Genomic DNA, 25069 nt, shown 5'->3' on the forward strand with positions numbered 1-25069 from the left:
TGGTACACTACTGCTCCGGTACACAATAGGTACTGAGTAAATATTTCCTTAGTGAATGAATATCAGTAAGAATATTAATTACTACGGAATGTTTTTGGATCAGGTAACATATGTATTCAGCACACTTCCCAAATAAATTTTTATTATTTCCTTGTATGTGCAAAGCATGAAAGGATGAGGACAGTACAAACATGACTGTATCAAGACCTTCTCAGGAGTTTAGTCTGAGAGAAGAAATAATGACATGTACACAAACAATTTTACTATACGATAGACGAGAGAGAATGTGAACATGGCAATGTGAGAAGTACAGACTAAATGCTATTCAGGGTTAGAAGAGGTTCTGAGTGGGGGAATAAAGACAAGCTTCAGAGAGGTGCCATTTGAGCTGGACTTTGAAGGATGAGTAGAATTTAAATAGAGATTTGAGAGATGAGGGTAACCTAATGGAGTGTTGGATGTAACATTTCTGAGGTGAGAAAGCACTTGAATTATCCCAGAAAGAGTGTGTAGTTCTGTCTGGCTCAAAAATGGATAAGCTGAATTAGGCTAGTATGAAGTAAGACTAGGAAGATATGGGTTGGAGCCTGATCGAGGAAGGCCCTAAATATCAGGCTAGGGAGTTTGTTTTTAAGTGCTAAAAGTTTTGAGCAACAGAATGAAGTTTTTTTTTTTCCCAAATGAAATTATTTTTCCCCATTAAAGAAGCCACCATTGGGCTTCCCTGGTGGCACAGTGGTTGAGAATCTGCCAGCTAATGCAGGGGACACGGGTTCGAGCCCTGGTCTGGGAAGATCCCACATGCCGCGGAGCAACTAGGCCCGTGAGCCACAACTACTGAGCCTGCGTGTCTGGAGCCTCTGCTCCGCAACAAGAGAGGCTGCGATAGTGAGAGGCCCGCGCACCGCAATGAAAAGTGGCCCCCGCTTGCCGCAACTAGAGAAAGCCCTCGCACAGAAACGAAGACCCAACACAGCCAAAAATAAATAAATAATAAAAATAAGTAAATTAAAAAAAAAAAAAAGCCACCATTGATTATTATTACTTCATCCATAGCATGGACACAATATGTATGTTTTTAATTGAAGTATAGTTGATTTACAACGTTGTGTTAATTTCTGCTGTACAGCAAAGTGATTCAGTTATATTTATATTTACTTATACACACACACACACACACACACACACACACATTCTTTTTAAAAATATTCTTTTCCGTTATGGTTTCTCATAGGATATTGAATATAGTTCCCTGTGTTATACAGTAGGACCTTGTTGTTTATCCATTCTATATATAATAGCTTACATCTGCTAACCTCAACCTCCCACTCCGTCCCTCCCCCAACCCCTTCCCCCTTGGCAACCACCAGTCTGTGCCCTATGTCTGTGATTCTGTTTCTGTTTCATAGATAGGTTCATTTGTGTCATACTTTAGATTCCACATATAAGTGATATCATGTGGTATTTGTCTTTCTCTTTCTGACTTGCTTCACTTGGTATGATAATCTCTAGTTGCATCTATGTTGCTGCAAATGGCATTATTTCATTCTTTTTTATGGCTGAGTAGTATTCTATTGTATATATGTACCACATCTTTATCCATTCATCTGTTGATGGACATTTAGGTTGTTTCCACATCTTGGCCGTTGTGAATAGTGCTGCTATGAATGTAAGGGTGAATGTATCTTTTTGAATTATGGTTTTGTCTGGATATGTTCCCAGGAGTGGGATTGCTGGATCATACGGTAAAAAATTAATAAAATTAATTTTTTAAGGAACCTCCATACTGTTTTCCATAGTAGCTGCACCCACTTACATTCCCACCAACAGTATAAGAGGGTTCCCTTTCCTCCACACCCTCTCCAGCATTTGTTAGTTGTAGACTTTTTAATGATGGCCATTCTGACTGGTGTGAGGTGGTACCTCACTGTAGTTTTGATTTGCATTTCTCTAATAATTAGTGATGTGGAGCCTCTTTTTTTTTAATTAATTAATTAATTAATTTTTGTCTGTGTTGGGTCTTCGTTGCTGCGTGTGGGCTTTCTCTAGTTGTGGCGAGCGGGGGTTACTTTTCGTTGCAGTGCGTGGGCTTCTCATTGTGGTGGCTTCTCTTGTTGCAGAGCATGGGCTCTAGGAGCGCGGGCTTCAATAGTTGTGGCATGCGGGCTTCAGTAGTTGTGGCGTGTGGGCTCTAGAGTGCAGGCTCAGTAGTTGTGGCGCACGGGTTTAGTTGCTCCGCAGCACGTGGGATCTTCCCGGACCAGGGCTTGAACCCGTGTCCCCTGCACTGGTAGATTCTTAACCACTGTGCCACCAGGGAAGGTGGAGCCTCTTTTCATGTGCCTATTGGCCATCTGTATTAGCATGGACACAATATTGAAGATGTGTTCTGAAGGTGGTTCTGACCTAGTATAACACTTGTTTGTATTTTACCTATACATTCCCCTAGTGCCTCTACTGCTTAAGTAAGTAACTCTAATAGGATTTGAAACTTTAAACCAGTAGGAATATAGTCTGTGATAGCCTACTCAATTCTTTCGCTGATCATGAGGCCTGCTATCTGGACCATGTTGTCATATAGTCATGGTTTTGCCAAAGTATTTTCAGGAGTAGAAGATTTAAACTGTATATTTACTTTATAGATACATTCTGTGGTAGATACAGAAAGATAGAGTATATCAAGTATGAATATGGTTAAAAGGGATATGTTGGAGACATTTGAAAAATTATTATTTTGTATGTGAGCTGAAGAGTAGAGTTGCAGTTTTAGTCAATGAGTAGGGTTTTTAAATGCTTCATTTCTTATTACGATAGGGAATCTGGCTTTACACTATTTGTTAGTCACAACTGTTTCAGAGTGCATACCATCTCTAAATTTTCATTTGGTGTGAGAAACCTAGAAAACCCATACAATTAAAGGTGTTAGAGTAAATATAAATTTGCAGTAATAGTATAACCTAACAAATTTAAAAAGTAAATAAAAATCAGTATTTTGGATTTCACACAAAGAAGCATTACATCATCAGTGAGGTTGGTGTTTTTCATTGTGATTGATTTCATATCTAGAACAGTATTTTAATTATGTCATTTGGATCCTAGAATTTAATACAGAAATAGAGAATTTAAATAAAGTCACCAAAAAGATGACTTATATTGAGGAATTACTTTAAAAGGAAAGGAGAAAAGGAGCTAAATATATTCATCTTAGCAGGGAGACAGTAGAGACATAAGTTTATAAATATTTGGAGCTTGTAAACACCAAGGGAGGAAAGATGTATTTTAATTTTACAGCAGGATATAGCTAAGAGTAAGAAGATGAAATACAAGATGACTCATTTTTATGAGATTACTATTCTGGTAGGTTGGAAGAATGCCAAGATATAGTTTATCTCTTTTTCAAAATTATGAGCTTCTTGGGCTTCTCTGGTGGTGCAGTGGTTAAGAATCCGCCTGCCAATGCTGGGGACACAGGTTAGAGCCCTGGTCCGGGAAGAGCCCACATGCCGCGCAGCAACTAAGCCCATGCGCCACAACTACTGAGCCTGCGCTCTAGAGCCCGCAAGCCACAACTACTGAGCCCACGTTCCACAACTACTGAAGCCCGCACGCCTAGAGCCCGTGCTCTGCAACAAGAGAATCCACCACAATGAGAAGCCCGCCCACTGCAACAAAGAGTAGCCCCCGCTCGCCTCAACTAGAGAAAGCCCGTGCACAGCAACAAAGACCCAACGCAGCCAAAAATAAACAATTAATTAATTAAAAAAATAGATACTACATGTGGGGGCAATTTTTTATTAATGGACACGTAAAATATACATAGCCAACATGTCATAAACAACCTACAGCGCTGTTGAAAATCCAGTAAAAATTCTGCCTGAACAAACGGTGTGTCATAGGAAGAAAAAAAAATATCACCAAACCAAAGCTATGTAATTTTGCCAGTTGATATGCCAAAATCACCCATAGTCATTTATTATACATTTCTCTGTAGCTAGAATGTCTGTTGCTTCATTTTCTTTAATCAGCAAGTCCCAAGTATCTTTAAACAACATTTATCATCTCACAGATTCTATGGGTCAGGAATCTAGGTGTGGCTTACCTGGATTCTCTGTTTCAGTGTCTCTAAAAGGTTGCAGTCAGCTCAAGTCTTGATTGGGAAGAGTCCACTTCTAGTTCACTCACGTGGTTATTTGCAGGATTCATTTCCTCACAGGCTGATGGGTGGAGGTCTCCTTGGTTCCTTGTTACGTTGACCTCTCCATAGAGCATCTCAAAACATGGCAGTTTTCTTTACCAGAGTGGCAAACATGAGGGCGAGAGAGAGAGAATGTGTTTGTTAGCAAGATGGAAGTCACAGTCTTCTGTAAGTTAATCATGGAAGTGACGCCTTATTACTTTTGCTGTATTCTGTTCATTAGAAGTCACTAGGTATAGCCTACACTCAAGAGGAGTAGTTACGTAAGAGTGTGTACACTGGGGGGTGGGGATGATTGGAAACCGTGTCTGAAGCTGCCTACCATAGAGTCTGAGAGGCTTTTAAATGATGTTTGGATCCTGTTATTGTCCTTTTTATTTAGTTATAATATAGTAAAGAAAATGCAGGAAGTCCCCTCCTTTCATATATAATTTTTTCCATGTATAAAAGTTGCTTGTGTAGTAAGAGTTTTGGGATAGTTCTAGAGAGTGAAAAAAACATTGTAATGTACCAATTATTCCTTCCCTTTCACATTCTTCAGTGATTTATTCCCAGAATTTGGTATATGTTCCTTACTTTTCCCCTCCTCTTCTCTTCCTTCCCTCCTTTCCCACCCTGCATTGAACCACAAGTTTAATCCACTTAAATCTGGAGGGTGTGTTCAATTGAGATCCAGGATTTTTCACTTTGAACATACCTAGAGATTCTTTCTTTGTTATGCAGTCTGAGGTATATGCTTATCACTAATATTATTACTTTTTTATTTCTATTTTTCTTTTTCACACATTTGTGTAAAGCAAAAGTAAAAATGCAAAGGAAAATTTAAATGATAGCAAAACCTTTGTTTTCCAAGGTTGGTAATGCTGCTGAGTTGTAACAGCTAGCTGACAAGCAGTGAAAGGACAGCATGAAATATAGTCCTTTAGCCAAAAAGAGCATTTGAAGACTTTTTAGGAACAGCACTGTATGAAAATCCAATATGTGAAATCAAAGATGGCCCTCTGGTTTCTACTCAAAGTGCTGTGCTGTTCTTCTTTGTGAAAGTTTGATTAAAATAAATGCTTGGTTGTTGGAGAATTGTCTAGAAATCTCTCTTTGCCTCACAGCTTCTCTTCATAACTTGTGTGACAAGGAGATGCATCAAGTCTTTAATTTTGTCTATGCTAAACAGGGCCTGATAAGGCAAATGTTTATACTTCAAAGAAACCCTTAAAATCTTACTGTAGCCATCATGGCAGCATTTTGCAAGCATTTTAATAATGTTTTAGAGTTTTAGCCTTGCTTAGTTCTTATGTTATGGGAGCTTTGAGATCCTAGATTAAAAAAAAAATTATTTCTGGACTTCTCTGGTGGTGCAGTGGTTAAGAATCTGCCTGCCAGTGCAGGGGACACGGGTTCGAGCCCTGGTCCGGGAAGATCCCACATGCCACGGAGCAACTAAGCCCGTGCGCCACAACTACTGAGCCTGCACTCTAGGGCCTGCGAGCTACAACTACTGAGCCCACGGGCCACAGCTACTGAAGCCCATGCACCTAGAGCCTGTGCTCTGCAACAAGAGAAGCCACTGCAATGAGAAGCCCACGTACCACAATGAAGAGTAGCCCCCGCTCACCGCAACTAGAGAAAGCCCACGTGCAGCAACAAAAACCCAACACAGCCAAAAATAATAAATAAAAAAAAAATTATTTCCAAGATAGTTAATCTTGCTACTTAAGCCTCAGTTTACTCATTTGTAAAATGGCAATAATGATAGGTGCTTTATATTGTTGTTGATTCCATTGTCTTAGCTCCAGAGTTCCTGAATTCCTCCTGATTTCCTTTCTGTAGAAGCTTCTGTCCATTCTTCTGAATATCATCAGCAGTGTAGCGATGCCCTTTCTTTTAACCACTTGCTTCCCCAGAATTCCTTTAGCCTGATACTCCTCCTAGCCACTTCTGCTTTACAGAGTAGAGCCCTACTATAAATATGTGAAACATGCTTCTTGGTGTTTTAAAAAAAAAAGTAGGCCATGTTTCATCTGGTTTATATTTAAATATTGCTAAATATTTTATATTTTAAAAAGTTTTTAAAAACTGGCTTAAATGAGATCAAAGTTAGTGTTTCACTTAACTTTTCATTCTAACAATTCCATGCTAATCAAATGACTATTAATTTTCATTTGATTTATTAACGTTTTACTTGACGAATTGTGACAGAAAGCAGCATTCATTTTAATATGATTTAGTCACCCTAATTTCTCTCAGAATGCAGAGCTAACAATGAAAAATGTTAAGTATGGCCTGGTTATCTTCTAACCTTCAATTTTAGGTGATTTTGGACAATTACAGATCTTGTCATGCTGAAGAATCACACTAGGGCTTTTGCTGGTGACCTTTGGTTCCTAACTAGTTCCTTAGAGCTGGTCCTCCACAGTCTGTGGCTCAGCTGCTCACGATGGCAGCGTGAAGGCCTTTGATGGTAGTCATGTCATCTGTGTACAGATGCTTCTACTGCTTCTATACAAGGCCTTGTAAAGATAGGTATGGTAATGTTTCTTACAATGCTCTGGATACTGTGACACACATCTTACAAACGTAAGAAGGTATTATTGAGGTGTTTTCTGCATACGGGGCTGTGATTCTTTCTGGCATGTCAGTTTTTCCATCATCCACACCCATGGCCCAGTAACCGGAGCTTGCAGCAGAGTCCTGCACATCTGTCAGTTTGAGTTAGAGCAAAGTGCTCTGCCATCTGTTTGACAGGCAGGTGATACACACTAAGAATCACACTTCTAAGAGGGCCAGCTTCAAAGGGGACTTGGTTTGACTCACAGTGGCTTATGAGGCCTCGGAAGGTTCAGCTCAGCGACAGGGCTCTTTTGATGATCCTGACTTCAGTATAGTTTTATTAGCCTGTACTGACAAACACATTTCTAGAAGGCTATTTGCCAAGTTAACTTCATAGTCCCTAAAAGGGTATAGAGTCAAGATATATTCCACAGTGACAGCAATGGCAGGAACTGGTTAGGAGCCAAGGCCTACAGAAGGAGCCCCAGTACTATGAGGCCTGTGTTTAAAACTGAAGAATCAATTCAGGCATACTGTTTTATTAAATTAATTTTATTGAAGTAGAATTTATATACAATAAAATGTACCCATTTTAATTACAAATTGATGAATTAGGACAAATGTGTATGCTACCACAGGCATTCTATTTGACCAGCACTGTAGGATGATTCAAGATCCCTTACTGAGAATGGTGGTATCTTCATCAAGAGGGGATCTTGCATTTAAGCACTGATGATTCGTTTCACTGGGAGATTATTTATGATGGTTATTTTGTGTGATCGTATTTTCAACTAAGCACACATCTGGGTAGAAGTCTTCTATTGGTGAGGACTATAAGTCAATTAAGTATTGTTTATTTGCCAAGTGTGCTTTTGTTCTCATAACCCTCGCCTGGAGTGCATCTCTGAGAGACTTAGGTTCTAAGCCTGGGTCTGCCGCTGTGGACAGTGGACTTAGTTGAGGTTATAGGTTTTTTGTGTTTCTTCATGAGTAAAATGAGAGGGCTCAGTTTGATAACTTCTACCTCTGACATTCTAAATTTCTCATGATAATAAGAATGAATTGTTTGATTTGAATGTGACTGTCACAAATGTAAATGGAAAACTACTTTCTACCAGTGTTGCTTCTCTGCAGATGGATTGTACTAGTTAATGAACAGGATAGCATCTGAATGTCTTTGTAGCCTTGTTTCCTGGCCTTGCTGTCAATGTGGAATATATCTTGATTATACTGTTGGTGACCTTGAAGTTTGTTAGGTAAATTGCCTTCTAGATACATGTGTTTGTCTTGCATAAAGCTTTTTATAAAGGCTGCTTTTTATTGGTTCTTGTTAGAGAAAAGAAAACCTTATCTCTGCTGTTCAGGCCTGTAACCACTCCTAAAAGGCAAAGACAAAGAAGTGCATTGTTAACTGTTGTGCAGTGCTGGGTTGGCAGCTGTTTACCATGAATACCGAGGTTTAATTAACATAGGTACCCGTTACAGATACCTCTAGACCATTTTAAGGTAAAATGAAATTAATCACAGCATTTAATATTATAGACTGCTCATTTTAAGACAGCCTACATCTAGTTATTGATACATAATTTCTAACTGGGAAGGAATCTTCCCTGAGAAAGAGCACTTTAAATAGTGGTTAGGTTCTCTGAATACAAAGGCCTATTTAACCCACAGTACACCTAAAGTATGACACTAATAGAACTATGGAACCTAATGTCCATTTTTCTGGACTTCTGTGGGGGAAGTACTGGTTTTTGGACTTAGAATGTTTGCTTTATAAACATATTTCGTCCTTCTAAGGTGTTCCAGACAGTATACTGGGCACTGGAAATACAGGGATAGATAAAATACAGTCCCTTTCCTCATGAATGCGTGGTGGGGGAAGACCCACATAAATTGATAATCATAAAATAGTAAGGTTTAAAAGAGAAATTGTAAAGTATATTCAGGGATTAGCTATGCATAAGGTACTGAGAGCACAGAAGCATACCTACCCAGTTGGGATGGGGCTCTCTTAGAGGACTCACACTGAGCTGAATCTGAAAGGATGAGGAGAAATTTATAAGAATGACTTGGGGGACGTGGGTGGGGAGAGCATTCCAGGCAGAGGGGACAGCATGAATAAGGGAATGCGGTAAGAAACTGTGAGCACTTTGATATTACTGGGACAAAGCAAAAAAGTAGTGAAAGAAGAGGAAGAAGAAAGAAGTAGGGACCAGATTACAGTGGATCTTAATTGTCACATTTAGAAGCATGGGTTTTTCCTGTGGTCAGTCAGAGCTGAGCTGGTCAGGTTTTTGCTTAAGAAACACTACTGAAGTTAAGAATCCGCCTGCCAATGCAGGGGACACGGGTTCGAGCCCTGGTCCGGGAAGATCCCACGTGCCACGAAGCAACTAAGCCCGTGCGCCACAACTGCTGAGCCTGCGCTCTAGAGCCCACAAGCCACAACTACTGAAGCCCGCGCGCCTAGAGCCTGTGCTCCGCAACAAGAGAAGCCATCGCAGTGAGAAGCCCGCACACCGCAATGAAGAGTAGCCCCCGCTCGCCGCAACTAGAGAAAGCCGGCGCACAGCAATGAAGACCCAATGCAGCCAAAAAAGGAAAAAAAATAAATAAATAAAAAATAAAAAAGAAACACTACTGAGACAGGGATGTGGAGAATTGGTTTGAGGGTGCAGGGATAGCAGCTTTCTCAGGCTGTTGTAATGAGCTGGTTGAGAAGTGATGAAGGCCTGAATCAGGTCAGAGGTAATCAAGATAGAGAGGGGGGGAGATAGATAAATCTTTAGGAGGTAAGATAATCAGGCCTGAGGATTGGTTAGATTTTAGGAATAAAGGACAGGTGTTCAGACTTCTGCTTTTGTTGATTGAGTGACTGAGAAGGGAATACTATCAGAAAGAGAGGCAGTGAAGATTCAGTTTGAACAAGTTGAATTTGAGATGATTGTGGAGATAGCCAGCATACAGTTGACATATCTCTAGATATATAGAAGTTTAGAGACCTAGAGGTATAGATTTTGGAGTCATTGGCATATGAGTGATTGTTGAAACCCTGGACTGAATTAAAATTAGGACTTTAAAAAAATCTATATTCAGAAGTGAGCTTGGCATATTTCATGGTAAGTGCTTACTCTGGTTTCTTACAATTTCTTTCAAAATTGAGAACTTGCCTACCAAAGGACGATGAATACTAACCAGTGGCAATTTTCATTCATTCATTTAATTGTTCATTCATTCAACAAATATTTTTTTTTAATTGACATCTGCTGATTGTTTTATTTAATTTTTCACTTTGAAGACAAGACCAAAATCAAAACCTCTGAACTTACACTTTTCAACCTGAAAGAATCAAAGAATATAGTTATAATTCTAAAGTAGCATCAATAAAGCAAGTGTTATTCTTATGAGTATTAATGGACTATACTGAAAGAAGGTAAAATATAATACTCTTATTTTGTACTTACTTTGAAATGCTGCCACTGAACAGATGTTTATTCTGAAAGATGCTACTATGAAGTTTGCAGAATCAAATACTGATTATGGTTATTCAAAAGTAAATTTATGGAATAACTAGAAAATAGGCTGAATTGGAACCTGTGGATAGTTTTACGATATTAATTAGCAACATTTTTTTTAAAGGCATAGAAGGCTATTGTTTTAATATAAGAAGTTTTAAAACCATCTCCCTTTAGTGCTTTCAATTATCACATAAACCAAAGACCCAAATAATTTCAAATGATCACAGATACTATTTAGGCAAAAATTCTCATGTGTCAGTACTTTTAATGTTGTGCACATCGAATTATAGTAAAAAACGACTATAAAGATGCAGCCACTCTATGTCCATGAACAGCACACTGCATTACAGTAAACCGAGCTTATATTCAACCATCAAATGTGGTTCTCCCATTAGTTCACTTTGTGACGGGTCATTAAGAATATCTTCAAATCCAGTAGTCTCATCATTACCCCTCAAGATATCCAATGAAAGGTTTGAGCTTGGAAGAAATGGAAGACGCTGAACCTGCTGCACTGCCTTGAATTCCATTTGTAGTTTTAGTGGAGCAAATAGACCCTGGATGTTTCTCAGTGTGGAAAAGCTCATTTTATCTTGGTTGAGCTGGAAATTTTTTTCTGATAATTCAAGAGGATGACTGGGCAAAAGTTCATTTTTCACACAAGAAAAACCTTTTCGAAGAAGATCATGACTTTCAAAAGGTCCACTTGCTGCAAGTTCAGTAACTGGAATACTGTCCTTTAGCTGAGATCCAAGTCCTCTGGCATTCACCTTCAACTCGCTCTGCGAACCCATTCAACAAATATTTATTTAACGCTGTATGCCTGGATTTCAGCAGATACATAAAGTGGTGATAGAAATATCTTCCCTGCCCTTTAGGAAGTTGCAGTCACAATAATCAGATTCTCTATATTTTTCAATCCTTTACTATCAATGAAGTTATTTTAAGGGGTAAAATTATGATAGACTGATGCTACTTGCAAATGACTATTGTGCTTAAGAAAAAAAGCATGTCTCTCTTAGTTCTTTGTCCTGTTTGTTACAATACAGAATCTTATTTGTTCAAGGTGAACAATGCAGAACAGTGTAAAGAAAGGAACATAAACTAAAAATTTTCTCCTGGGAATGTACTTCTGTATCAAATGTGACAAGAGTCATGCCACTTCTGTATTTAAAGAAAAGAATAGTTTGTAGCCATTAATATTAGGCTAGCACTGTTCATTGTTCAGAAACTAGTCCAGTTGATATCTGATTGGTTTTTTCCTATTATTCAGGATTGTAGACAGTTGTGTTTGTTTTTCTGTCTTCTTTACTGGTGCTGATGAGAGTCATCTTGTGGGTTTCATATTTTTGTTCCAAATGTCCTGGTGTAGGAAGTGTAAAGCAAATGTAGTAGGATAATTGTATATCTTTAGGCTGTTCTATTTATGATGTGCCAATTAACTGAAATAAATTTAACCCTGTGAAAAAAATTGATTCTATAAAAGGAAAAAGCAAATCTAGAATACATGCAAAACATCATGAATGTACATTCAAGAATTAACTAAATTCTGCTAAAATACAGATATTTCAAGAATAATTTCTGAGTAACCATACTGTTTATCACATTAATTCCCTGACTTTTGCCCTTAAAATACAATTTAACTAAAACGAATCCTGCAGCCTTGATTTGTCTGTCCAATTTTATTGCTGATAACTTGAATATGAGACATCCAACTCCTGCCATTTCTACTGTTTCTATGGTAACTAAAGTGTGCAAACCCAGCAGTATCACTTTCTTTCACAGCTGGCATTTTGTGTTCACAGTAAGAAGAGGGGTTTTAGTAAAGCATAGTCTGTTAACTGGGATGTAACTAGGTCAGAACAATTTTGGTATCCTTTTTTCATTCTTTTAGGTTTGTATGTGTGGGTGTGGGTGTGTGTGCATGAGCTGCAGTTTCCTTTGTTTTTTTAATAGCATATACCTTCACTTAATTAATCACTGTCAAAGTTAGTCTTTTGAAAATTCAGCATAATATCTGTAAACACAACTCAGTGTGGAATCTTGAGGGTTATATGGAGTTGTTCTGAGACTTGCCCCTAGCCCTGTAGGTCCTTGAGTATTTCCCTTAAGAAGAAAATCGATGTGAAAATGCTTTGAAAAGTTAAATGCATTTTATTTTTATTTATTTATTTTATTTTCCATTATGATTTATTACAGGATATTGAATATAGCTCCCTAAGTTAAATGTATTTTCATGGTGATCATGTTATTTATTTTGTTATTATTGTTATTTTGAAACATCAAGTATCTTATGACCATAACACATTCACTTGTCCTGAAGGGGACAGATAATCCCAGTTAAGAGGTGTGCATTAAAAAATGATTCCCTCTGTGATTCTAGATTTTTACTTGACTACAGGAACCCTTCCCTATGGATACTGCCCAAGCTCTGGGTTCCTTTCTCAGACTGTACAAAAGAGCTCACAGTCGCTGCTCCCCTAAACCATGTCACCACTGCTGCTCTCATCTCAGGCCCTACACTTAGAGCTTCCATGGGCTTCAAGTAGGTCACGTCAAAGGTATTCTCTACTGACTTCAGAACTAGCTAGGTCCTCTTTTCTCTCTCTCTCTCTCTCTCTCTCTCTCTCTCTCTATCCTCATTCCATTGTGGTGCTCATATTCATATTCTCTGTTTCCACATAGTGTGACTGCAGGAACTTCTAATAAGAGCTAACAGTGATCCAAGATGAACTTCCTGCTTTTCTCCCATTCAGCAGCTCATAATCTATTTTCATTTCTTATATGAAGCAATTTTTGTTCCCTTATATCATACTTTGTGCTTTTATCTTATATCTTTATTTTAAAAGGATTTAATTCCTAAATCCAAAATTTAGGAATTGTGAACAGTGTAACAAATGGTACATAAAATGGTTTATTTGATGATTTTACAATTTAAAAAATTGTTATATCCCAGAGATTCCCATTCTCACTAAGGCCTTGAAAAATGTACTCTAAATCTGCCTTTACCTTTTTTCCACTTATTTGGGTCTCATTTACTGTGTCTAGCTTCTGTAGATGCACAGAAATTATTTTTTCTGAGTCACCAATGACCTTCTAATTGTCCCAAAGTTGCCTCTTCTCAGCTTTCATTCTGTTGCACCTGAAGGCTACCTCTTCCTTTTTTAAACTCTTAGCTTCTAGAACCCTATGCTGACTGTTTTCTTACCTTGGATGCTGTTTCACCAGTTCTTTCATTGGCTCTTGTTCTTCTACCCTTTATTCCTCTCAGCATTATTTTTTTCTTATATTTTTAAAATACCATTTATCTAATTGTAAACAATACCAAAATATACAAAATCAAACATTATGGAAATATATAATGTAGTAGAAAATGATAATCTCTCCAAACCCTGCTATCAGAGATTGGGCAGGCTATATATAAAATAAATTATTCAATTTGTAAAAATTATGGGTAAGATAGATAATATAACAAAACGATGCTAATTCTAGTCATGAAAAACCTAGTCTTTCCGAGTCCCCACATCATTCTGTATGACCGGCACCCCTCCCTAACCTTTGCCCCACCCCTCCTCTGATGCCCCTGGGCTAACTCCCCTCCTCTCACGTTGACTGCAGCCGCATTGACCTCCTTGCTCTTTCTCCAGTGAGCCAGCCTGCCAGCTCACCAAGGTTTTTCCTCACTGCTCCGAACACCATGATCTTGCTCTGCTGCAAATCTCGTGGCAGCCCTCATCAGCTCTCAGAGCACAGGCTTGACAGTGCTCAAGAACCCATCCAGTTCTGCTACCCAAATGACTTGTGCCAAAAGCAGAACCACTGGAAACAGCAAGCAGGCCCTACCTAGGGTTTCCTTCTCTTTAGAATCATCAGTGCCTTATCACTCTGTTCTCCCCGATGCCCACTGTTCTCCTTAGCGTGTCTCTGCTTTACCTGCCTCAAGCCTTTCAAGTTGCTCTTCCCTTGTTACTGCACTTTCTTCAGGTCTTATCCCAGATGTTACCTTCTCAAAGAGGCATTATGTAAGTAATTTAAAATTATGCTTAAATAATGTTGAAAATAACACCCTGCCAACCCACTCCCAACAGTACCTATCCCCATTCCTTGCTTTATATATTATCTTACAAAGCATAACAGTCAAGAGCCTATCACTTAACTCAATAACTGGAATATTACCAATAGCTTGCTTCTATATATGTTTTTTCCCTCATCCTGTCCTCTTAACTCCTCCCAAGAGGTAACAAATATCCTGAATTTTGAACCTATTATTTACTCCTTTTAAAAAATAGGTTTATCACATTTGTACATATGCCTAACCAGAACATTTTTTAGCTTTGCTCGGTTTTAAGTTTTATGAAAATGGCATCCTGCTGTATATAGTCTTCTAAAACCTGCTTTTTTTTCTCTCAACATAATGCTTCCAAGATCTGAACATTTTTTACTTTTATTTGTAATTCAGTGATTTTCACTGCTGTTTTAAAATTCACTGTGTGACTCCACCACAATTAATTTCTCCATTTTCCTATTGGCTAGAAATTTGGGTTGCGTCCAGATTTTTTTTTTTTATTACAAACTGTGCTGCTATGAACATTCTTTGGTGTTTCTAAAAACGGAATTACTGAGTCAAAGGGTATGCAATTGTTCAGTTTTACAAGATGATGCCAAATTGTTTTCCAAAGAAGTTGTACCAATTTATTCTCCCACCAGCAGTGTATTGGAGTTCCCCTGACCTACTTCCTACTCAGCTGTTCTTAATTTTTAACCAATCTACTAGGTGTAAAATGGTATCTCACTGTGATTTTAATTTGCATTTTCCCCATTATTGATGAGTTATAGCATCTTTTCATATGCTTAGTGGTTAAACATTTTCTTCTTTTTGTTAAATCCCTGTTCGGACATTTTGTCCATTTTTCTGTTAGTTTGTTTTTCATATTGATTTGTAGGAGTTCTTTATTCTGGATACTAAACCTTTGTTACTGATAAGTGTTGCAAATACTTCTGCCTGTTTGTGCTTTGTCTTTTTATTTTCCTTATCTTTGATAATTGGAAGTTATTTTAATAGACAAATTTATCAGTCTTTTCTCTTATGGTTATTCTTTGTATCTTGTTTAAGAAATTCTTCCTCACCTCAGAAAGATATTCTTGAAATTTTTTTTTCCTCCAAAGTTTTAAAGTTTTGCTTTTCACATTTAATTCCTTAATCCTCCTGAAATTGTTGTTTATATGATATGAGGTGAGGATTCATTTTACTTATTTTTTTCCCGTTTGGATAACCTGTTGTGCCAGCACCATTTATTGATTAGTTCTTCCTTTCTCCACTGACCTGAAGTTCTCTCTCAGTATCGTGGTTCCATCTGGGTTCTCCATTCTCTCCCATTGATCAGTTTGTCTATCCCTGTACTAGAACTACACTGTTTAATCACTATAGCTTTAAAATAAATCTTGATATAATGTTTTGAGCCAGATTCCTCTCCTCATCCCCTACCCCTAACACTTTGTGAATATCTTGGCTATTCTTAGCTCTTTGCTCTTTCACATACATTTTAAAATCAGCTTTTCAAGTTCCACAAGGAAACTCTGATGGAATTTTGATTGAAATTGCATTGAATATACAGATAAGTATTGGGAGAATTGATGTCTTTACTATATTGAGTCTTCTTATCTATTAACATGAGCTCTTAATTTATTTAGAGCTTCTTAATATCATTTAAAACAAGGTTTCAAGGTGTTCTGTATAAAAATCTTGTAAATCTTTTGATATATTTATTCCTAGGCACCTTATAGTTTTTTGTTGTTGTTACTATAGAAATGCTGCCTTTGAAAAATTATATTTCCTAGCTTTTTTTTTTCTGATATACATAAATACAGTTGGCTTGTTCATATTGTTCAGGTAGCCAGATGTTCTAAACTCTCTTACTTTTGCTAATACTTTGCCTGTAAATACTTTTTTCTATGTAGATAATTATATTATCTGAAAATAACAGTAGTTTTATTTCTACCTTTCTAATGCATATGTCTTTAATTATTGTTTTATATACTAGACTTATAGTACAGTGTTGATTTTAGAAGCGTTAATAGTGGGTATTCTTACATTATTCCTGATTTTAAAGGGAATGATTTCAACGTTTCTTTCTTAGTTTTTGATACATACCCATTATCAGGTTAAGGAAGTTTTTTCTAGTCTAACTTGCTTAGAGTTTTTATCATGACTGGGTGTTAAATTTTATGAGCTGCTTTTTCAGCCTCTATCAAGATAATTAAATTATTTTTCTTCTTTAATCTGTCACTGTGGTGATGGACTTATATAGATTTTCTTATATTAAGCCATCCTGGCATTCCTTTTTCTGGACTTGGCTTATTACTATTTTGTTTAATATTTTTGAGTGGAGTTGGCCTGAAGTTTTTCTTATACTTTGTTTGGTTTTGCTATCCAGGTTATACTGGCTTTCTAGAATGTGTTGGGAGTATTCCCTTTTCTATTCTCTGAAAATGTTTGAATCGAATTGAAACAATCTTCACTGAAAATTTGGAGAACTTGCCTCTGTGATCATCTGTTTTCTTGGTAGCAAGATTTTTTTTTTAACATCTTTATTGGAATATAACTGCTTTACAATGGTATGTTAGTTTCTGCTTTATAACACAGTGAATCAGCTATACGTATACATATATCCCCATATCTCCTCTCTCTTGCGTCTCCCTCCCCCCTCCCTATCCCACCCCTCTAGGTGGTCACAAAGCACTGAGCTGATCTCCCTGTGCTATGCGGCTGCTTCCCACTAGCTATCTGTGTTACATTTGGTAGTATATATAAGACCATACCACTCTCTCACTTCATCCCAGCTTACCCTTTGGTAGCAAGATTTTTAAGTACAGTTTTAATTTATTTACTACTTCTTGGTTTCTTCAGGTTTTCTAATTCATTTTGAGTCAATTTGTAGGTTACAGTTTCTTGAATTTGCCTATTTTGTATATATTTTTAAATTAATAGATATAGTTTTTTAATAGGGTTCTTTTATCTTTCTAACCTCCACTGAATCTATAGTTATGTTCCTTTTTTAAACTTGTAATATCGTCTATTTGCACCTTCTCTCCTTTTGATGTAGTTGTCCTAAAGGCTTCATAAATCCTTTCTTGTTCATAAGTTCCTGCCCTTACCTTTATCTTTATACTTCTACTTTCTTTTGTTTTAGTCTGTTGAATTTTGTTTTGTTTTGTTTTAACTTCTTAACTTAGGCACATAATTATTTTCAGCCTTTCTTCCTAACATAAATATTTAAGGCTATACATTTCCCTTGTAAGTTCCACAGGTTTTGATAGGTCGTACTTTCATTATTCCACTTCTGAGTATTTTAAATTTCTTCATACTTTCTCCTTTTACCTTTGAATAATTTAGAGGTATTTTTACATTTCCAAATATATGGAGTTTTAGATTTATACTTTTGTAATTGACTTTTTTTTTTTTTGGCTGCATTGGGTCTTCATTGCTGTGCGTGGGCTTTCTCTAGTTGTGACGAGTGTGGGCTTTTCATTGAGGTGGCTTCTCTTGTTGCGGAGCATGGGCTCTAGGCATGCGAGCTTCAGTAGTTGCAGCACGTGGGCTTAGTAGTTGCGGCACATGGGCTTCAGTAGTTGCAGAGCGCAGGCTCAGCAGTTGTGGCGCACAGGCTTAGTTGCTCCACGGCAAGTGGGATCTTCCTGGACCAGGGATCGAACCTGTGTCCCCTGCATTGGCAGGCTGATTCTTAACCACTGCACCACAGGGAAGTCCCTGTAATTGACTTTTAACTTAATTTCATTGTGGTCAGAGAACATAGTCTGTTTGATAACAATTCCTTGAAACTTCTTGAGACCTGCTAGTACACTAACAACATTTGTAAATGTTCCATGTATGCTTGAAATAAAAATGTGTATTCTCTAATTATTGGGTAAAAAGTTGTGTATATGCCTGTTAGATCAACTTTGTTAATTGTGTCCTTTGGATGGTCTATATCTTACTAATCTTTTGTCTGCTTGACATATCAATTATTGAGAAAAGTTTGTTATCCTTGGTCTTTTCCCTCCCCGAAATTATATCAAATACATATATATTTCAAGTACATAATGAGTTTTAGGAGTGTTCTCTCTTCCTGGTGAATTGAATCTTGTATCATTACATGGTGACCATCTCTACTCCTAATAATGCTTTTGTCTTAAAAGCTATTTTGTCTGACATTACTATAGTTGATTCTTTTAGCAGTTTGCCTGCTCTATCTTTTAATAGCCTTTTACTTTCAGCTTTTATGGTCCTTCCACTTAGATGGATCTCTTGTAAATAGTATGTGAATGGATTAAAGTATGCTTTTAGCAGGAAAATGTATTGTTTTAGTCCTTAGGCCTAAGTTAGGAAGTTTTTCCTACAGAGAGGGTTTCCTTTTGCTTCTTCTGGTTTACTTTAGTCCCCATGGAAGTCTTGACTGATTGTCAGCTAACAGGCTCAGTTTCTTCACCTTGCTGGTGGTCCAGGGTTCAGTGTCCCCAGTGAAGTGTGTTACTGGCATCTGCTCCCAGGTCCATCCTGCCTTTCCTTCCTTCTCCAGCCCTTATTTGGGGGTGTGGCCGGGGTTGTTGTAGATATCCCTTATCTCAGTGGTTCCCTAGACTTTTTGGCACCAGGGACCAGTTTCTTGGAAGACAGTTTTTCCACAGATTGGGGTGGGGAGGATGGTTCAGGCGGTAATGCGAGCGATGGGGATCAATGGGGAGCGATGGGGAGTGGCAGATAAAGCTTTGCTCACTTGCCCGCCGCTCACCTCCTGCTGTGCAGCCGGACTGGTACTGGTCTGTGGCCCGGGGGTTGGGGACCCCTGCCTTATCTCTTGTGAGACCAAGGATCCTTCAAGGAATGTTTCTTAGGCAGCATATATATTGTTGTTCTGTAATGGCAGGGTCTCCTAGAGTACCTACTCAACCATAATACCAGATGCGGAAATCTCTTTGTGTTCTCCTTATTTAATTGTTTTCTACAGTACTTACCAATACTGATGTACTATACATTTGTTATTTATTGCCCTTCTCTTCCCACTAGAATGTAAGCTCCATGAGGTCAAGGATCTTGCCTGGTTTTGTTTACTACTGTATGTCTAGCATCTAAATCACTGCTAGATACTCAATCAATATTTGTTGAATGAGTGACTATGGAGGGTAGTGAAGGCGGTGCAAAAAAAGCAATGCCAAATCTTGAACTTTTACCTTGAAATGCTCTTATGTGTTGCTCCATGACCATTGTCACAAGTTAGGGACCCCTTACTTTTCCCTTGACTATTGTAGCCCACTTCCAACTGGTCTCTGTCTCTACTTTGTGGTCCATCTTTCCTTCTCAGTTCATCCTTCACAGTGCTACCAGAGTTTTTTCCTAAATATAGATCTGATTATCTCACTGTCTTGTCTCGGCTTAGCCTATAGCGTAAATTGTAGTTTCTTTAATGTGACGTTTAATTTCCAACATAGTTCCTAGCCTTATTTCTACACTGAGCATTCTATGCTCTAGTCATAATCAAAATACTTGTAGGCTCTCCCAGTATGTCATGTCCGTGGGTTTTCTTTGTGACCAGGCTCTTACTTTTAGGATTCTCTAAGCCTGAAAAGTCATTCTTCTGTTTATGCTTATCAAAATCTTAGTCATTCTTAAATTCATCTAAAGTCATCTCCTTCCTAAAGACTATCCTGATACTCACTGGGAAGAATCATCTATTCCTGGCAATTTATTTTGCTGTTTTGGTACTTTCTGTAATCTGCCTTGTACTCTAAAAAGTATTCTGTCTGTCTTTCCCTACTAGATATTAAGCTCCTTGAAGTCAAGGGCTTCATGTTTTATTTCTCTTTGTTTCCTGAAAGTCTGCAGGACAGTGTTTTATACATAATGGATCTTTGATAAATAGTTGTTAAACTTGAATTTTGAAGGTTTGTTTTTTTGTCTGATTCTATTTTTCTCTTTCTGCTACAGTAAACTAATCTTGTCTCATGTCTTCAATTATCACACTCCAGTGACAATAACTTTCAAATCTAAATCTTTGTGTTTCCCTGGTGGCACAGTGGTTAAGAATCTGCCTGCCGGGCTTCCCTGGTGGCGCAGTGGTTGAGAGTCTGCCTGCCAATGTAGGGGAAACGGGTTCGAGTCCTGGTCTGGGAGGATCCCACATGCCACAGAGCAACTGGGCCCGTGAGCCACAATTACTGAGCCTGCGCGTCTGGAGCCTGTGCTCCGCAACGGGAGAGGCCACGATGGTGAGAGGCCCGTGCACCGTGATGAAGAGTGGCCCCCGCTTGCTGCAACTAGGGAAGGCCCTCACACAGAAACGAAGACCCAACACAGCCATAAATTAATTAATTAATTAAAAAAAAAAAAAAAAAAAAAGAATCCACCTGCCAATGCAGGAGACACAGGTTTGAGCCCTGGTCCAGGAAGATCCCACATGCTATGGAGCAACTAAGCCCATGTGCCACAACTACTGATCCTGCGCTCTAGAGCCCACGAGCCACAACTACTGAGCCCGCATGCTGCAACTACTGAAGCCCATGCACCTAGAGCCCGTGCTCCGCAACAAGAGAAGCCACCACAATGAGAAGCCCGCGCACCGCAACGAAGAGTAGCCCCCGCACCACAACTAGAGAATGCCCGCGTGCAGCAGTGAAGATCCAACGCAGCCAAAAATAAATAAATAAAATATAAATTTATTTTTAAAAAAATCTAAATCTTCCTATTTCCACTCCCCTGGCTAGTACAACTAGGCCTCTCACATCACTCAAACTCAATGTGCCATCTCTTTCTCTTTGTTATTCCCCCTCCCAAATCAGTACCTCTCATAAATTTTCTGTCACAAGGGCATCATTCTTCCAGTCCCATAAACTCAAAACGTTAATAAAATCTTTATCACCCTTTGTCTTAATCTTCTGCCTTCAACTATTCACAAAGTCCTGTTAATTCCTCCTTTAAAATGTTCCTCAGCTCCATAACTCCCTCTTCATTTCAGCTGAGAAGTCCTTGGGTGAAGTACTTATCACCTCGCACCCAGTTCTGATACCTCCGTCTTTCCTGTAATCTCACTGCCTGTAATACGTATAAAGGTCCGATTACTTCACCTGGCAATTAAGACTCTGCAGGGTCTAGGTTCATTCTACCACCTCCAACATGAGTCCTCTGCCTTCTGTCAAGTCAGACTTATTACTCTCTCCTAAGCTTACTTCATTCATAGCCCTTACCTTTCTTCTGCTCTGCCATTCTAGCTTCTGTTCATTTTTCAGGATCTGGATAATGGACATTGCCGCTGCCCCACCTCCAGTGAACATTTCCCTTAACGATGGAAACTCTTGTTAATCAGTTCCTTCTTTGAACTTTTTCTTCTTTAATGCTTATTGTTTTCATTGAAACTTTAAAAAGAGCTGGAAAATTGGAAGAGATCTTAAAAGTAATCTAGTTTACCCTCTAACCCAAGATCTCAGTCCTCTCCATAACTCATAATTAGCATTAGCTTCTAGAATTATACAAAACTTCTGCTATTTCTTTCTACTTATGTAGTGAGCATCTGGAGGTTAGGAACTTGGTTTACTGTGCTTTTATTTTTCCTCTTAATTCTTAGTATGGTTAGTATGGTTCTTTCTACCTAGAGGACACTAAAAATATATTCATTGATTAAATAAATGAATCATAAATTTTTCTCTCCAAAGAGTTTACAGAGGAGACTTACTTGCCCAAAAGCGTGTATCTTCACAGTTTTTCTGTTTCCAAATGTCTACAAAAAAGGATGACTTAAAAGACGCTGGATACATTTGCAGCCTACTCTTTTCTTTATATAGCTCTGTATTAGCCTTGGTTTTTATTTTCCTACATCTTGAGATTATATTTGGAATTTCTCACTTTTGCATGAACTATGGCTGAAAATGTGTATGAATTTTAATGGAGTCTGCTGAATGTTGACCATGTTTTCCTATAGTAGCTTAGAAATATTTAGCTTAAAATATATTTATTGTGGGCAGCAATAGGACAGCTTATAATTTGTGCAGGTTTAAGAATTATTATTACTCATTACTCTTGTGGGGTAAATAGAAATGACAGCTTTAATTCCTTTGTGATTTTTTGTATGATATGATTTTGAAAATAAGATGTTTCTATAGCAAGGATGTTTTTGGAAAGTTAGTGCTAACTTCAAGTATGTCAAATGCTTTAACTATATAGAGGGTACTTGATATTCAATTATAGTTTTGATGAAAATCCAAAAGTGATATTTTCATATTATAAGAACTTTTTTCCATTTTAGAGCATGTCAAAAGAATAAATATAGTAATTTGAATGCTCTATTTTTATTTCTAGAAACCAGCAAATATCCTAGTAATGGGAGAAGGTCCTGAGAGGGGGAGAGTCAAAATAGGTAGGTAATTATTTCTAAAATAATTTACTAAGAAACTGAAGTGACTGCAAAGATGTTTTCCCTTTTTAATACTCTTATTTAAGTAGTTAATTTAAAAATTAATTCCTCATAATATTTGTAGAAAAGATGTTGGGAAATGTAGATAGATAGTTTGTAAAATCCCTCAGATTTATTCCCAAAATAAGGCTCTATAATTCTAAGCTGAAGCAAGCAAAAACTTCATTCCCATACAATACCCCGAGCATGTGTTTATGCTACTATTACTGTCCTGCACAGTCACCCTAAACATAATCTCTGAATCTTACTTTTGTCTCAGCTTTACCAAATGTTGTTTCCCGGAATACATCCCTCCCACCCTGACCTAGTACATACAGATCTTCACAGATACCTCCCCCCGCCCTCCCCTCGCTCCACCACATGTCCTGTGCCAGGTACTAACATACCTTTTCCAAATGAATGTATATGTTTATAGACTCTCTTGCTTGCCAGTCTTAGATTCAGGCACTGGCAGAAGTCTTGTCTCTGTATTAAAAATTTCTTTGCAACTTGAAAGTTCTGAAAGAAATTGGCATCATTTATACCTATGACATATTTGGGGAGAAAATGAGCTAAGAAATGCTTTGTTCTAATTTCTTATAATAGAACTTAACATTTATTGAATGTCCAATGCTTTTTAGAAAGATCTTAAAGTAAATTTTGTTTCATCAACCTGCTTTCTTTGCTGTTAGAATATATCATGCTCGAAGTGATGCGGAATTGTGCTAACTTGACGTACTACAAATTCATTCTGTCCTGCTTCAACCAAGCGTGCCCTGCTGCTTGGTTTTCTAGTTCTTCAATTAATTCACTAGCCCAGTTCCTGAAGAAGCTGTTCTAAACCAACTTTTCTTTCTTTAAACCTCTACTCTGAGTTTACTGAGATTGAGTCATAAAAAAATTCTGTTGATGTTAGTTAAGAACCAGGTGGCTGCTTTCCTTCCCTTTCCACTTTCCTTCCTCCTCCCTCCTCCCTCCCATCCCCTTTCTACCACTCTTCACTTTTCTGTTTCACTCTCACACTTCTACTTGGAGGCATTTATTGAGTACCTAGTTTTTGCTAGAGCCTCATGAAAGGGAAATAAAGAATGGTCCTTCTATGGGGGATACTAAGATAGATACTTTCAAACGTTATCTCATTTGCTTTACACAACCACCCTCTATGGTAGATACTGCAGATAAGGAAAGCTGGATTTAGAGAGACTGTAGCTTACTCAGCCTTTCAAAGGAGGAACTTGAATTCCAAGTCTGGGGTCTCTTTCCCTTCAAACACTGCTGCCTAGTGATATCGGAGTTACCTGGTATGACCTCACTGACCACTTTTTGTCAGCACAGCTCTGCCTTTCACACAGTCTCAGAGAAAGAGTGACTCTTTCTCCTAAGTCCTATCTGATGTCCTTCCTAGCTTCTAAGTATCGTCCTGCTGTACTTGAGCCCTTCCTATTACAGTATCTCCATTCTCCCCTACTCAAGTTTCTCCTCTTCACCTTTAAACATTCATAATCCTCACCCCAATTTTTTTTTAACATCTTTATTGGAGTATAATTGCTTTACATTGTTGTGTTAGTTTCTGCTGTATAACAAAGTGAATCAGCTATATGTATACATATATCCCCATATCCCCTCCCTCTTGCATCTCCCTCCCACCCTCCCTATCCCACCCCTCTAGGTGGTCACAAAGCACCGAGCTGATCTCCCTGTGCTATGCAACTGCTTCCCACTAGCTACCTATTTTATATTTGGTAGTGTGTGTGTGTCAGTGCTACTCTCTCACTTCGTCCCAGCTTACCGTTCCCCCTCCCCGTGTCCTCAAGTCCATCCTCTACGTCTGTGTCTTTATTCTTGTCCTGACCCTAGCTTCTTCAGAACCTTTTTTTTTTTTTTTTTAGATTCTATATATATATGTTAACATACAGTATTTGTTTTTCTCTTTCTGACTTACTTCACTCTGTATGACGGTCTCTAGGTCCATCCACTTCACTACAAATAACTCAGTCTCGTTTCTTTTTATGGCTGAGTGATATTCCATCGTATATATGTGCCATATCTTCTTTATCCATTCATCTGTCGATGGACACTTAGGTTGCTTCCATGTCCTGGCTATTGTAAATAGAGCTGCAGTGAACATTGTGGTACATGACTCTTTGTATTATGGTTTTCTCAGGGTATATGCCCAGTAGTGGGATTGCTGGGTCGTATGGTAGTTCTATTTTTAGTTTTTTAAGGAACCTCCATACTGTTCTCCATAGTCCTCACCCCAGTTTAACATAAATTTTCTCATATCCATTTTGTTTTCTTTACCATTTGTTCAGTTTTTCCCCTTGTTCCTTCACTTCTAAAATACATGATGTTTACGCATTGGTTTC

At 38.1% G+C, this 25069-nt stretch overlaps 2 protein-coding genes across 4 annotated transcripts in view; one reads left to right on the forward strand and one right to left on the reverse strand.

Annotated features, from left to right (window-relative positions):
- Positions 1-25069, forward strand: part of CDK19 (cyclin dependent kinase 19) — a 184934-nt gene that overhangs the window by 138087 nt on the left and 21778 nt on the right. For all 3 annotated transcript variants that reach the window (XM_068551273.1, XM_068551275.1, XM_068551276.1), the window contains one exon: positions 22610-22667. In XM_068551273.1, coding sequence (XP_068407374.1) covers positions 22610-22667 — 58 coding nt within the window. The remainder of the gene's footprint in view (positions 1-22609; positions 22668-25069) is intronic.
- LOC137769618 (proteasome maturation protein) lies at positions 10575-11057 on the reverse strand. The gene has a single exon (XM_068551612.1). The coding sequence runs from the start codon at positions 11055-11057 to the stop codon at positions 10608-10610; it is 450 nt and encodes a 149-aa protein (XP_068407713.1). The 3' UTR covers positions 10575-10607.

This window comes from Eschrichtius robustus, chromosome 9 (genome assembly GCF_028021215.1).
Source record: "Eschrichtius robustus isolate mEscRob2 chromosome 9, mEscRob2.pri, whole genome shotgun sequence".
Classification (NCBI taxonomy): domain Eukaryota; kingdom Metazoa; phylum Chordata; class Mammalia; order Artiodactyla; family Eschrichtiidae; genus Eschrichtius; species Eschrichtius robustus.